At 40.4% G+C, this 10,815-nt stretch overlaps 1 protein-coding gene across 1 annotated transcript; it reads left to right on the plus strand.

The window, feature by feature from the left end:
- The first annotated feature begins 725 nt into the window (after nt 1–725).
- Nucleotides 726–8,565, plus strand: LOC104426814 (zinc finger CCCH domain-containing protein ZFN-like). Its single transcript, XM_010039981.3, has 7 exons — nt 726–1,176; nt 2,524–2,681; nt 3,544–3,606; nt 4,156–4,275; nt 5,163–5,450; nt 7,403–7,732; nt 7,975–8,565. Exons 1-7 carry the CDS (start codon nt 1,107–1,109, stop codon nt 8,233–8,235), a joined length of 1,290 nt encoding a protein of 429 aa, XP_010038283.2. The 5' UTR covers nt 726–1,106; the 3' UTR covers nt 8,236–8,565.
- Nucleotides 8,566–10,815: the final 2,250 nt, after the last annotated feature.

Genomic DNA, 10,815 nt, shown 5'->3' on the forward strand with positions numbered 1-10,815 from the left:
AGACGTGCTCGCGAGTACGGGAGGCCGCGCCGTACTCGAGGCGCGTGGCCCTGGCGGTCCGACGTCTCGTCCGGTTTTTGGTCGCGATTAATTAATTTAATTAAAAGGTTAACATCACGAGGTCCACGAAATATCTCAAATACGTACACTTACGATGAATTACAATAAATTTATTTTTTAATCACCAAACTAGTATTCATGATTAATTTACCGTCTATCAATTTTCTCTTAAATTGTGAAAATATTTGTGATTCGAAGTTGTCCTGCATTTTGAACTTTTTCAACAACCTTGCTCTTCTCGTATAGTTTTAAATCCACTTAAAGCTTTTACGATCAAAGCCAAAGTCTACAGGAAATATAGATGGTGTACATAGTTGAGAATAATGCCATTAATCTCATGATTTTGGCTAAATTGAATGACACATAATACAAATATAATTATTTGAGATTTTATCCTCAATTTATTAAAGGTTTAGTGATTTTTAATTTTTTGTGGTAGAAATTCAATTTAACGTAAATTTATCGCAACGAAATTAATTTTGGAGTTTTTGGCTTAAATTCATCACGGTGTACGGATTTGTCACTGTAGTAATTGAATAAATTATTTTTTTTGTAGGGGCTTTTTATTATTTATTTGTTAATAATAATTTTTTTTTCCCCAAAAACGCGGGCGAGGGGGGTGAAAAAGGGGGAAGCGATGGACTGTCTGGTTCTGTGAGGAAGACTCATTGGATGGTTGGTTTTTATTCCCTCTCTCTCTCTCTGCATTCTCTCTCTTCCCTTTCTCTCTCCTCCTCGTTTCTGTGGAGACGAAGACGCGAAGCGCTTTCTCTCTCTTCTTCCCCCCTCCCCCTCCCTCTCTTTCTCTCTCTAAAGGCAGCGCCATTCCTGCAGTCTCTCTCCTTTGCCTGCGCTGCGACCGAGGGGAGGGGGAGGCGGTGGTGGTGGGGAAGCGTCCGGGGTTTCGCGCGTGGGGACGGGCGGCTGATTCCGGCGTCGGCGTCGTCGGCGGCGGCCGGTGGCGGAATGCGAGCTCCGGCGGGGCGGGCCCTCCTCCACTTCCTCCGGCGGCGATTGGTTTTGCGGGCGCGGCGGGCGATGGAGTGATGGCGTTCGACGCTGGAATTCCGATGCCCCGGGGGTCCGTTGCCGACGGTCCCTCTCTCTCTCCGTCAGGTCCGCTCTCTCTCTCTCTCTCTCTCTCTTTCTCTCTCTGTGTGCTCGGAATGTTCCTGGCGAGGGTCGATCGTCGTCGTTGGAATGGCGCGACGGAACCTTGTTGGTTGGCGGAGGTTCCGTGTCGTGGATTCGCCGTTTCGTCTCTCCTCTGATGCCTGATCAATGTGCTGCTTTTGTTCTCTCTCTCTCTCTCGCGCGCGCGCGCGATGACATGCTTGTTCTGGCGTTGCGTTTCCTCGTTGCTTTTCCTCGGTCAAGTGTTACGCGTGATGCGCTTGCGTCCGGCGTTTGTCCTTTGTCGACATTACGCCCGTTCCTGGTCGCGCGACGTGTCGATGATGCCATCTGGGGTTCCGTATGTGGTTCTGATTTCTGTAACGTCATTTCGTCGCAGGTTCGCGATCTTGTCTGAGCGACTCTGTTTGCATTGTCGGCGAGCATGAGCAAAAACGGCACGCGTTGTTAGGCTGTTTCTGTCTTTTTTTTTTTGGGTTTTGTGTATGTGATATGGCGTTGATCAAGGAAATTCATGCTTAGCGCAATCACTTATGTATTTCACATCGGTGGCATTTTTCTAGTTCGGTCCCTATATTTACAAAAGATGGGGGCTTTTGTATTTTAGAGTTCGTGTTTCTCTTTTGCTTCCATTGCTTTGTTGATTAACGTGGCGCGAAATTGTCCTCGTTACTCGTGTCTTATGGGAAAAGTTCCACACTTTGGTCTTCTTCTTGCTTAGTTAATGTTGGCTATATGACCAGTAGATCCAACCGACTGTTATAGTTGTTGGTCTGATCCCTTTTCTTCACTGTGGCTCATTCTTAGTTCTGTTGCTTTCATTTTGGATGAATTATCAATTAGTTTTGCACTCAGATGCTTTGGTAAAGATATTATCCTGGCACTGAAGCAAGGTGATATTTCATCTTTATATATTTACTGGGGTGAGCATCTTTTAGCTTCTGACTTCCTTCCAGAACTGACCATCTTGGTGGCATTCCTGTGGTGTAAAGTTTGAGATAATGAGGGAAGATCCTGGGATTACATCTTTGCCTCTTTGGATTTAGAAAGTTTGTGCCATAGGCAAAAAGAAAAATAGAGAGATCCTTGCAAAGCTACCTTCTAGTTTTGGAAGGCATTTATTTAATGAGAAGGCTTTTCGATTTCAACAAGATAATACGCTCCTCATAAATTACTCCTGCAATTAGTTGTGCAAATTTTGATGTTTCATTATTGCATTTTCTATAATGGACTATATCTTGGTGAAATAAATATTACTAATTGTGGCACTTTTTTGAACTTTGATATGACCTGGCAAGCCTTTCTGAAATTAATCTCTTGTTATTTCAGATGCGATGTGGCAAATGACTTTACGATCCAACGAAACCATGGAATCGGGGCCCTACCCTGAGCGTCCAGGGGAGCCAGACTGTTCTTATTACATTAGAACAGGCCTTTGTAGATTTGGTGCTACATGTCGATTTAATCATCCATCTGACAGGAAGCTGGTATGAACAGGAGCATTTTTTGAATATATTTTTGGCACTACTCTAGTGATTAATTCTTTCCCAGTAAGATTCTATTAAGCCAAAAACGAAAAAACACAGAAGCAGGGGAGTGATTTTTCTACAAGCTCAAAAACACAAGTTCAGGCACTAGGAACTTGAGCCCTCATTACACTATAAGATCCTATGTCTTTCTAAAGAAACCTTTCTCTGCACATATGCACAAGATCAAAGTTTGTCACTAGCAAGTCTTCTAACCTGAAAAAGAATAGAATCTGAACTTACTGAAGAAGGACTATGAGGACAGCTCATTATGCTCAAAACTAAGACCAAACTGGTTTATGGATCCATCTTGTAATATCTTGGCCAGAAAGCTGGAGAATTAATGCAGCATAGTGAGTATTACATGAAGCAAATTTCTGTAGTTAACTTTTGCAGAACAGTACTCTTTCTCACAGAATTCTGTTAGTATTAAAAACGATTCTCATCACAACTCATTGGGAGTTGCATTTAGTACTGAATAAGTTTGTGAACTTTATGAAGCAGCTTTTGCGAGTGTAGTCTATGTAAGTTTGCCTTTGCACTTGCACATAAGTACATATAAGGACCAAGATGACAGTCTCTCTTGCTTAAGCAGATATTGCATTCAGCTCATGTGCTATGAGCATGTAAGTTTGATACTCTGAGAAGTGTGTAATACCACCAGTCACATGCTGGAAGACTAACTGAATTGACTATCTAGTATTTTGCTCCCCCCTCTCCCTTGCTGTTTTCCTATGTATGAATGCATCACAAAATGTTCAAATATCCTCTGTTTGGTGTTCTCATGTATAATGAGATTTAATCACTAAATTCTGCATTGTAGGCTATAGCTAATGCAAGAATGAAGGGAGAGTACCCAGAGAGAGTCGGGCAGCCAGAATGTCAGGCATGTATTTCTTCTCGCTTCATAGCGCAGGACATTTTCTGGAACAGCTGATCTATTTTAGTATGATAGGAGCAAATTTTACTTGAAGGGAACTACGATACCAGATTAATGACTGATGTTGAGGATATTAGACATGTGAAAGCAACTTATCGAGAGAGATTGTTGAAAATCTTACTTGATGATCATTGGTAACTGATTAAAAAATTCCTGTAATTTAACTCCCAACGACATATTATTTCGTAAGAAAAAAACATGATTTGATGTACTTTATAATATCCTACTTTCTTGTGAGTTCATGTGGAATTTGTTGGTCCTGGAATGGTTTGTGAAGAAGTTTAGGGTAATGGAAACTGTTTGTTAAGAGGACTGAGTCTTCATAACTCATAATTAACCTTTAAGTTGTTCCTTAATTTAGAAGTGTGGGAACCATCTGACAGGTTTAATATAGATGTCATCATCATCCATTCTATCTAGATGATCTTTTTTTGTCCTCTTCAGCGTTTACATGTATGGTTTCTAAAAATAGTTCTGTTATTTTCCATATTCCAGTACTATCTGAAGACAGGGACTTGCAAATTTGGAGCCACATGCAAGTTTCATCATCCTAGAGACAAGGCTGGGATTGCAGGAAAAGTTGCTTTAAATATCTTAGGCTACCCATTTCGTCCGGTTTGGCTATTTTCCTTCACTTGCAAGAGTTACACTCAAATTGAGTAATATTCATTTTTATATCAAATATGAAATTATAATTGGGCTTCATTGTCTTTTGTCTTGAACCTTAATTGGCGTCATCTGCCCATGTCACTTTTGATTGGTTTGAAGATAAACTTTTTAGGGAGTGGGATCATGACACACCTCATATTGACTGGATTTTTTGTAGGACAAGATGATTTGGCCACAGCATTTAATTGAAAAGATTATTTATACATGCATTACTCTTGTCCTTGCTAAGTGTTAACTAAAAAGTGAATTAAAGCTGCCACTCAGTCTTTCTATGTGAATATTCCTGATGAGGTTCCTTGTTGAGTGAGTTATGCAACTGAGGAGAAAATGTTCTTTATTTGCCTGAGCACATGGGAGAGATTGGATGCTAGAAAAGGAGTTGGGAGCTCTTATGAATATGGGTGTCATAAGCATTGAATTGGAAAATCATAGAAAGCAGATGATGCATGATCATGTGAGTGAGTTTACTCTTAATTAGCTGGATGTCACTGATAGTTGGATAAAGTAGGATCCCAGGACAAGTTTCCAATTTGCTAAAAGGATTTCCTGCTGGCTTTGACTCGCATTACCCCCATGAATCAATCTCTTCAATTTGATGTATTAAGTTCTGCTGAGAAGTTTTACTTGCAACAGAAACTTTTAGGCATGTCATATTATTGCATTTTCAGTCTTGGCTCTGATTTGTAAATCTGTCATCCTATTTAAAGTGAATTAAGTTCTTATGTATTTGTTCCTCATGGGCCTGTCCTTTTGTTTAGGTGGATGCTATATGTTTTGTGGATACTATTCTTCTTTAGCTTGGACTCACAATGCTGTTCTCTTCTTTTGGCCAGAATGAGATGGAGTGTGCATACTATTTAAGAACTGGACAATGTAAGTTTGGAAGCACTTGCAAGTTCCACCATCCTCAGCCTACTAATATGATGGTTTCACTGCGTGGTTCTCCTGTGTACCCTTCTGTTCAGTCTCCTACTACTCCGACTCAACAGTCATATCCAGGAGTTACAAGTTGGTCTAGAGCATCTTTTATCCCTAGTCCTCGTTGGCAAGGTCCTTCAAGTTACACTCCCTTGATTGTTCCTCAGGGCATGGTATCAATTCCTGGCTGGAATGCCTACAGTGTATGCCTTTCTTTACCCTGTGGTATCAAAGTGCTGCTGTGTGCTCTAAAGATGCATAATCAAGCTTTGTGTGGTTTGTCTAGTATTTGAAAAAAAAAAAAAAAAATTCTGAGGAGCTACATATACAATTTTTGAGGGACATCCTTTACATATCGAGCTGTAGCTTCTTACCTCTCTGCAAATGATGTCATGAATTTTGAGAAGATGACATGATCCTGAATAATTAGTTGGTACTAAACTGACAAAGGAAACTTCTTCTGCCAATAAACTGAAGATTGGTGTTCTGGTGGTTATTTCTGAAGTTATTAAACTAAAGATGGTGTACACTGGTGCCATTGTAGAAGGCAGTTCTAGGCCACGAAATGGATAAGGAAGTATTTTGTGTCAATGAATGTTCCATGTCTTTTTAGTCTCCTGTCTTGAGTATGGTAATCAACTATCTACGAAGCATACCTCTCTTAACAAGTATTGGTCTTTTGACAATTTCTGATGCTTAAAATGTTCCTAGATCATGTAACTTTCTTTTATGTTGTCCATGTGAGAGGGATGGTGTGGGATTAGCCTGAGGACTGATGAGGAATTGTTGATTGCAGAGTTGGACTGGGAAGTTTATATGATCAATGAATGTGCCATGTCTTTTAGGTTTGCTTGTCTCCAGTGTCGTTAGTGACTCCTGGGCAAAGCATTTCCCCTCTGACAAGTAAAGTCATATACATACTGATCTTTTACTCCCAAAATGCTTCTAGATAAGGTCCGTTGTTATTCCTAAGATATTCCATCCCCTCATGTTCATGGTGATATAACGTTTTACATGTTGCTAGGAAGTTGGAGGCCTCTCTCAATCCCCAGGATAGGAGTATGAAAGTCGGTAGAGGGAGGGAGGGAGTTCACCTCAAAAATATTTTGCGAAGATTTGCTCGAGGATTGCTGAAGAATGACTGGTTTGCAGAGAAGTTGGGGAGATTTAGTGAATGAATTCCAGTTCTCTGAATTGACGTTTGAGTTCATTACAGTAAGAGCTGTGGTGTATTGCCTAAGGAAGGACTAGGATGAGCCCAGAGGATCAATGAGGGATTTTTGAGAAGTTGTTTGGTTTATGAGGGTGGTAATGGTCGTTGCTGTGGCATTGAATTCACTGCACTGGAACTTGGCAGTTTCCACACGAAAATTTATTGATATTTAGTGTAACAGATTTGACATAATTCTTTGATTGGTGAAGAACATCAAAAGTTTGAACTGTATAATAAATCTTCTGCAATGATAAAATTACAAAATTTTAGTCAACCTGGGGCACTTTGGGATGCCTACGATGAATCCATGTTATGGTGAAGTGATGCAGTGTTGCATCCCAAATTCTTAGGTATTAAATGTGCCATCATCAATGGCTAATAGCTTGCCGGAAATTAGCCATATGAACATCCTGTCTATAAGTTTGCACTCTTATTGAGTGGGTTAAATCTCTGGCTGTGGATTTTTGTTGAAAAGGAATAAAGATGTTGTGCGATTTGATACAGAAAAGATTGTAAGTACCTCCAGGATAGTGGAGTATATATGGATGCCAGGAGTGCCTTACAGACCATGGTGAAAGTTTGAGGCATGTTGATTGAGTTGCTGTGCTAGGAGTTTTAAGGGGATTTGTGAGACAGTATACGGTTAGGTTCCATTTCAAATAAGAGATCCAAGTTGCAACCATATACATTAAGGGAAGCAATAGTTAATTATTCTGGTTATTCCTAAGTAGCTGCATATTTCTCTTGGTATGGACCAATAAAATTAAGTTTGTGCATCTGTATTGATATAATTTTATAATCTATTGTAGCACAATCTTGAATCACAGCTGTGCTTAGCATGTCCTTTCTTATGATATTCCACTGCTTAAGGTGCTTCAGAGAATCTTAATTCTGTTATTTTTACTGCAATGTGGCGTATATATAAGAGTGTTATGTTTTCAGGGTCAATTGGGGTCAGTTTCATCTTCAGATAGCCAGCTTATAATGATGGGACAAAGTCAGATTTTTGGAAGTTCTGGCCAGAGTGATTCAGTCAATACTGGATCTCCAGGGGCATTCTCATCATACCAATCTGGCTCTATGCCTGTTGGTTTCTATGCGTTGCAGAGAGATAACATATTTCCAGAGAGACCTGGGCAGCCTGAGTGCCAGTTTTACATGAAGACAGGAGACTGCAAGTTTGGTGCAGTTTGCAGGTTTCATCACCCCAGAGAGAGATTACTTCCTGCTCCAGATTGTCTTTTGAGCCCCATAGGCCTTCCATTACGTCCGGTTGGTTAACAATCTTAGGCTGATTTTACTGAATTTTGTCGATCCTCCGTTGTATTCACTTTGTCACAGACTTTAACTGCCATCTTTACCAAGAGGCCTGGCATTGAGCAACCTGTTTATGTTTCCCTTTTTCTAATTGCACCCAAGACATGCCTGCTTTAGAGAGGAGACGATTCACTTCACATGGATCATTTGTTGTGACTTTGTGAGGTCTTTACTCTTGCCTTGAATGTTTTCAACAGGGAGAACCGCTGTGCATATTCTATTCCCGTTATGGTATCTGCAAGTTTGGACCAAGTTGCAAGTTTGACCACCCTATGGGTATCTTAAATAATCTATCTGCGTCATCTCCATCTGGTGCTCCTGTTCGACGTATGTTAGCATCTTCATCTGGAACTGCTGCATTGGTTTTATCTGAATCAGGCCCAGGGAACCCTAGAAGACTTTCATTGTCAGAAACAAGACAGATACCTTCTGATGACAACATCGACTCAGACGAATAAAGATTCCTTGAAGAAGAGAGCCTCTGTCCATTTGTACAATCTCCGGAGATGGAGAGAGAGTTGTCTGTAAATCATTGCTTACGGATTGAGATGTACAGGGTTTATATATGTTGCTTCTGTTCTCCTGAAATGCACTTCAGTCAACCAAAAACTACTCCGAGTATCCATTTTGTTGCACTCTGTAAATCTGAAAATATGTCACATTTGGCAAAACCAGTGTGAACATTTCATCTGTTCAAAAGTCAACCTGGTACACCTGATTTATCTTTCACCCTATGTCGCACTTGCATTTTGCATAACTGTTGATGGACCAATTTAACATCCTAGCAACCATCTGTTGCCCTTGTTTGTATTTCACCATCCAGATCAGCCACCTCCCCCCATGCAAGGGGAAGGGTTGGTATTGGGTTCATTAGGCCCATTCTTTGCAACTCTCTGCAGATGCTTTCTACCTGTGACTTCACATTCTTCTTCCTGTGAGATTTGGTCAGTTGCTTGTAAGTTTAATTCAATAATTTTGGAGAATTAATTTTCTACTGTTGCATGATCTCTTTAGCCCATCAGATCAAGAAGGTTAAGCATATTGTTCAGAAGTAGTGTCGAGCCATCAATTACTCTGCGAAACAGTGTTTTCAGGAAACTGCTAATGAGGTGGAAGGAGCCCCCATGTGTGCTCAGCACCAACTTTTGAAGTATCCTGTTAAGTTCAAGGATAGCTTTCTCTTGTTGAGCTGGATCTTCTTTCATTAGTTTGGTAAGAACTTAATTTTCTTTAGGATTCCATGATTTCTTCTAGCTGATTCTCTTACAGTGAATCTTGTAGGAGATTTCTGTGACAGGAAGGTTTACTGGTCATTCCACCTTGTTATCCTTGTAGCTGTTGCAGATATGTCATTACTCAAACAAAGGTTGGGGAAATCGATGGATGATAAAGTTTTTGCACTCTTCTGTGGCTTTTCCTTTTAGAGGTATGGCCTGATTATGCTGAGTATGATGGCTCTAGAGTTCTGCAATTCTCTATCTTATATCTCATGGCTTGAGCTTTATAAGTTAATTTATCAGCTCCGAAGGTTTATTCCTGTGGTTTCCATAGGCTTTGGCACAGCCGGTCATGTTACTATGATTTGCACTTAGCTTGTGCAAATTTCTTGATGTACATGCGCATTTTTATCCATTGTCGGCTGGAATGTGTATTATCCATATAGGGATCTTCCAATCGAGACGATCCATCTTTGTAAGTAATCACAATATCGATGGTCCTTTTTTGGCATGAATCAAGGGAACCTAGATCTGGATTGTTTGGGCCGATTGCTATTGGGTCTGTTGTAATAACTATAGATGGCGGTGTTATATTTTGGTTCGATGGTATTAGTGCCATCTCTAGATGAGCGGGTGACTCAAAAGTACGTATGTAGCTGATTTAGTTAACATTCAAATGATTGGGTCTCTTGCTGATCAAACACCGGAGCATTATTCCAAACTGAGTACCTGAGGCTTCTGCAGTTTTACATGTATTCTTGTTGTCTGCAGTTTTCCTATTACGACAAAGTGCATTTGCCTTTGACATAGGTTCGATGTCACTACCGGCAGGTGTGCTGCCCTCATCCTTTGTGATTGCCGGTGAGTTTTGAAGGAAGGTGGCTAGTCCTACTCGTGTATCTCTGCCTGCGGCTGCCTATGATAATGTAAAAGCAGACGACAGATACGGATGTTTTATTCGCTTTATCTGCCGTTCTCCTCGAAAAGCTTGGTCGTCTGTAGTCAAGTCAGTTTTGTTCGACCCGCAAGAGGTGAGAAACATTTGGTTCAGGCACCATGTGTTTTGGATTTGTGCATGTCGATTGCTTTAGGATTTGTGCAAGAGAAATCTTGAAGAATAGGAATGGCCACTTATAAGTGCCGGTTGGTTATTGATCTAATCAATAGCTAACGGCTACTAATCATTTCTTTTTCTTTTGCTTTTTTATTTTTTTGGCCAACCCAATGAAATAAAGAAACCTATCTCAAGCTCAATGAGTGAAAATGGTGAAAAAGAAAGATTAATTTCGAAGTTCAATGTAAACTTCAGCGCCAAATCGAAATGAATAATACTTAATTTAAAATTACTGGGGGAGGAACACTGATTCGGTAGATCGAAGATTTTTAAATTGATAGAAAGAGGTGATGGGCTTAGGTTGAGAGAGGGTGTTATTTTTCAAGCATGCGTGGAACAAAAGAATTTAAAGGGTAGAAAATGCTTAGAAAAATTTATAGTGGTTCGGCTTAAAAGCCTATGCTATTCACCAAAATTGTTGGGGAGTTGTGCCAAATGTACTCGTTGAAAGTTTGTACAGCGGCTGCTTGTTTATGGAGCCGTCTCTCTTTTACAAGTTGGCCATCACACCTAATGACTCTTACGTTTCTAGATACCAACGTGTTCGCTATGATTTGTTAGCAAGGTGTTTACAAAAGCGAAGGGGATTGATTTTTGGACTAAACAGAGCTCTTTTACGAGCCAACATCCATCACTATAGATATCATACATGAAGGCAAAGCAGAGAAAAACACAAGCACTTGGCACGGTTCTCATCAAAGAGCTTC

This window comes from Eucalyptus grandis, chromosome 2, assembly GCF_016545825.1.
Source record: "Eucalyptus grandis isolate ANBG69807.140 chromosome 2, ASM1654582v1, whole genome shotgun sequence".
Taxonomy (NCBI): Eukaryota; Viridiplantae; Streptophyta; class Magnoliopsida; order Myrtales; family Myrtaceae; genus Eucalyptus; species Eucalyptus grandis.